The sequence below is a fragment of the Cynocephalus volans genome, chromosome 5, assembly GCF_027409185.1.
Source record: "Cynocephalus volans isolate mCynVol1 chromosome 5, mCynVol1.pri, whole genome shotgun sequence".
Lineage (NCBI taxonomy): Eukaryota > Metazoa > Chordata > Mammalia > Dermoptera > Cynocephalidae > Cynocephalus > Cynocephalus volans.
This window is the reverse complement of record NC_084464.1, coordinates 99,080,693-99,084,105: the sequence shown is the minus strand read 5'-3', so window position 1 is coordinate 99,084,105 and position 3,413 is coordinate 99,080,693. Positions and strand designations below refer to the sequence as shown.

The window sequence follows — 3,413 nt, the reverse complement described above, 5'->3', positions numbered from 1 at the left end:
CATGGCCGTGTGGAGTAGCGTCCACCTGAGGCAGTCACCAGCCAAACTCCAGTGCTGTGCATTTGCACTAACTCCACACACACACACACACACACACACACACACACACAATTTATTTACTGAACCACCCCCAACGAGCCCCGAGGTGAGGGGAGCCTGATTAAATTATCCTGTTTTCGCAACAGGGTCTGAATGGACTGAGTGAGAAAGATTCACCCTCAATATGGGCCAGCATCTTCCCAATCTATTGGGGGCCAGGAGAGAACAAAAATGGAGGAAAAGGTGAATATCTCTCTCTATCCACTGGAGCTGGGATGCACTCTTCTTTCCTGTCTGTGGACATCAGAACTTGAGACTCTTCAGCCTTTTGGGTTCCAGGACTTATACCAGCAGCATCCCCAGGTTCTCAGGCCTTTGGCCTCAGACTGAGAATCACACCATTGGCTTCCCCAGTCCTGAGGCTTCCAGAGTTGGACAGAGCCATGTTACCAGTATGCAGTTTACCTATTGTGGGACTCCTCAGCCTTCACAGTCATGTGAGCCAATTCCCCTAATAAATCCCCTCTCATATATTTATATACATAGCCTACTGATTCTGTCTCTTTGTAACTAATACAAAGACTATTATTAATAACATCAATAGTTGAATACAAATAACTACAATTTAAGTTAGACACACAAATGTGTATGTATTTTGTCATTAAAAATTACAGGAAATATTCCCAAGCTAGATTACAATGGTGAAAACTAGTTAGATTATTTTTCTGTGAGTCTTTGATGCTTTCAGCATCTAAACTATGCTTCAGAAGAAAGCTGAAAGTTTTTGAAGATATTAACTCTCTTACCACCCCATTGAGCATCCATAAGAGTACTTGGGTAACTTGTCTTGGGATTAATAAAAATGACAAGTAGAAGGGAGAAATAGAAGTAGAATGCCCAGTTCTCTATCCTGAGAAATATTTCTTCACAAAAGACAAAAAAGATAAATTTGTTTTCAACAGCTATAAATGGTGTTTTTCTCCAGTTCATAAAGCTCCATTTTTTTTTTTTTTTTTTTTTTTTGCAATTTACCACATTTCTAAAAGACCATGATTTTAGGAACCTTTGTCATCTCTTTTGGGAAATGTTAATTTGATTTGTGTGAGGCTGGTTTTTTTTATTATTATTATTTCCTGAATGTAAATGTGACAAAGTGTTTGGAAATCCCTTCTCCTCTCAGCGTTCTGAATTAAAGAATGTTATGTGTTATTAAATATAAATGGGGGCCGCAGCCCGACGCGCCGTGCGGCTCCAGTCTCCCGCGGCCGCCTCCCCCAGGCATGGCACAGGGCTTCGCCTCACTATGGCAGCAGCACGGCACAGCACCCTCGACTTCATGCTCGGCGCCAAAGCTGACGGTGAGACCATTCTGAAAGGCCTCCAGTCCATCTTCCAGGAGCAGGGAATGGCAGAGTCGGTGCACACCTGGCAGGAACATGGCTACTTAGCAACCTACACAAACAAAAATGGCAGCTTTGCCAATTTGAGAATTTACCCACATGGATTGGTGTTGCTGGACCTTCAGAGTTACGACAGTGATGCACAGGGCAAAGAAGAAATTGACAGTCTTTTGAACAAAGTAGAAGAAAGAATGAAAGAATTGAGTCAGGACAGTACTGGGCGGGTGAAGCGATTGCCACCCATAGTTCGAGGAGGGGCCATCGACAGATACTGGCCCACTGCTGATGGGCGCCTGGTTGAGTATGACATAGATGAAGTGGTGTATGATGAAGATTCACCTTATCAGAACATTAAAATTCTGCACTCGAAGCAATTTGGAAATATTCTTATCCTTAGTGGGGATGTTAATTTGGCAGAGAGTGATTTGGCGTATACCCGGGCCATCATGGGCAGTGGCAAAGAAGATTACACTGGCAAGGATGTACTGATTCTTGGAGGCGGAGACGGGGGAATATTAAGTGAAATAGTCAAACTGAAACCAAAGATGGTCACTATGGTAGAGATTGACCAAATGGTGATTGATGGATGTAAAAAATACATGCGAAAAACATGTGGTGACGTCTTCGACAATCTTAAGGGAGACTGCTATCAGGTTCTCATAGAAGACTGTATTCCAGTACTGAAGAGGTACGCCAAAGAAGGGAGAGAGTTTGATTATGTGATTAATGATTTGACAGCTGTTCCAATCTCCACATCTCCGGAAGAAGATTCCACATGGGAGTTTCTCAGACTGATTCTTGATCTCTCAATGAAAGTATTGAAACAGGATGGGAAATATTTTACACAGGGGAACTGTGTCAATTTGACAGAAGCCCTGTCGCTCTATGAAGAACAGCTTGGGCGCCTGTATTGTCCTGTGGAATTTTCGAAGGAGATCGTCTGTGTTCCTTCATACTTGGAATTGTGGGTATTTTACACTGTTTGGAAGAAAGTGAAACCATGAAGATGAATGTCCCCTAATCATGTGTGCTGCGAATAGCCTTCCTGACCTCCATGTGCTGTACATGCCATCAACATGAGTCAGGCAATTCATCGTGAATTCCTTAAAGTTTTCTTTTTTTAATTATTTTTAACTTAAAACAGCGAATGGAAAATGTATATTTTGATGAGGTAGGCTGTTATTTTTTTTTGAAAGTCAGCTGAAGGATGATTAGCACAGCACAGAATGCTAAATGCACTGACCCCCCCCCCCCCCAGAATGTGATTTTTGTTACTTTTTATTTCTCTGTGGGCTATTTCTGTTTTGGTTTTGGTAGACCTTCAATTTGGATGTTTAGAGGAATGAACATCGTTCTTTTATTCCAGAAGGAAGTTCTTGATGGTGTTTCTTTCCCCCAAAATTGACTTAGATATTAAAATTTGGTGCTTATAAGAGAGAGTTAAAAAAAAATGAATTAGCAATGCTTCAATTAAAGTTACAAAAAAGACAAAAAAATATATAAATGGATAAATCTGACTCTATCATTAAGATAAGCTGCATTCTAGCTTTTACCCTTAAACATAAAGACTGGATATTTACAAGCTTCATTTTTATAAATTTTTTATAACAAGTTATTGGGGGAAAATGCTTCTTACTTATAGACTCTTTTATAAATGTAGAAAGATAATATCTATAATTTTTACAACCTTTCACTAAAAGACTTCAAAGAACTTACAAATATGCAAATATTTATTTTTTAATTTTCTGTGCTCTTTGTAAAATACCCTCCAGGCACAAGTACAATCAAATGGCAGTAGTTCAAAATGGACAGTTTGTTTAAAAGAAGCACCAGCAGCAAAAATCAAACCCTAACAAACCAAATAATATAGAACAAAATAACAATCATAACATGGCACTTGGCCAGCCCAGGAAGGCACGCTGTTAATATAACAACTACAACAAAATTTGCTTAGTTGGACAAATGCACTTTAAG

General features: G+C 39.9%; 1 protein-coding gene across 1 annotated transcript; it reads left to right on the top strand.

The window, feature by feature from the left end:
• The first annotated feature begins 1,270 nt into the window (after nt 1-1,270).
• Nucleotides 1,271-2,824, top strand: LOC134378431 (spermine synthase-like). The gene has a single exon (XM_063097521.1). The coding sequence runs from the start codon at nt 1,343-1,345 to the stop codon at nt 2,441-2,443; it is 1,101 nt and encodes a 366-aa protein (XP_062953591.1). The 5' UTR covers nt 1,271-1,342; the 3' UTR covers nt 2,444-2,824.
• The last annotated feature ends 589 nt before the right edge of the window (nt 2,825-3,413 follow it).

Excerpts from the sequence above, each read along its gene's own strand:
- LOC134378431 (XM_063097521.1), top strand. The coding sequence starts at position 1,343 with ATGGCAGCAGCACGGCACAGCACCCTCGACTTCATGCTCGGCGCCAAA.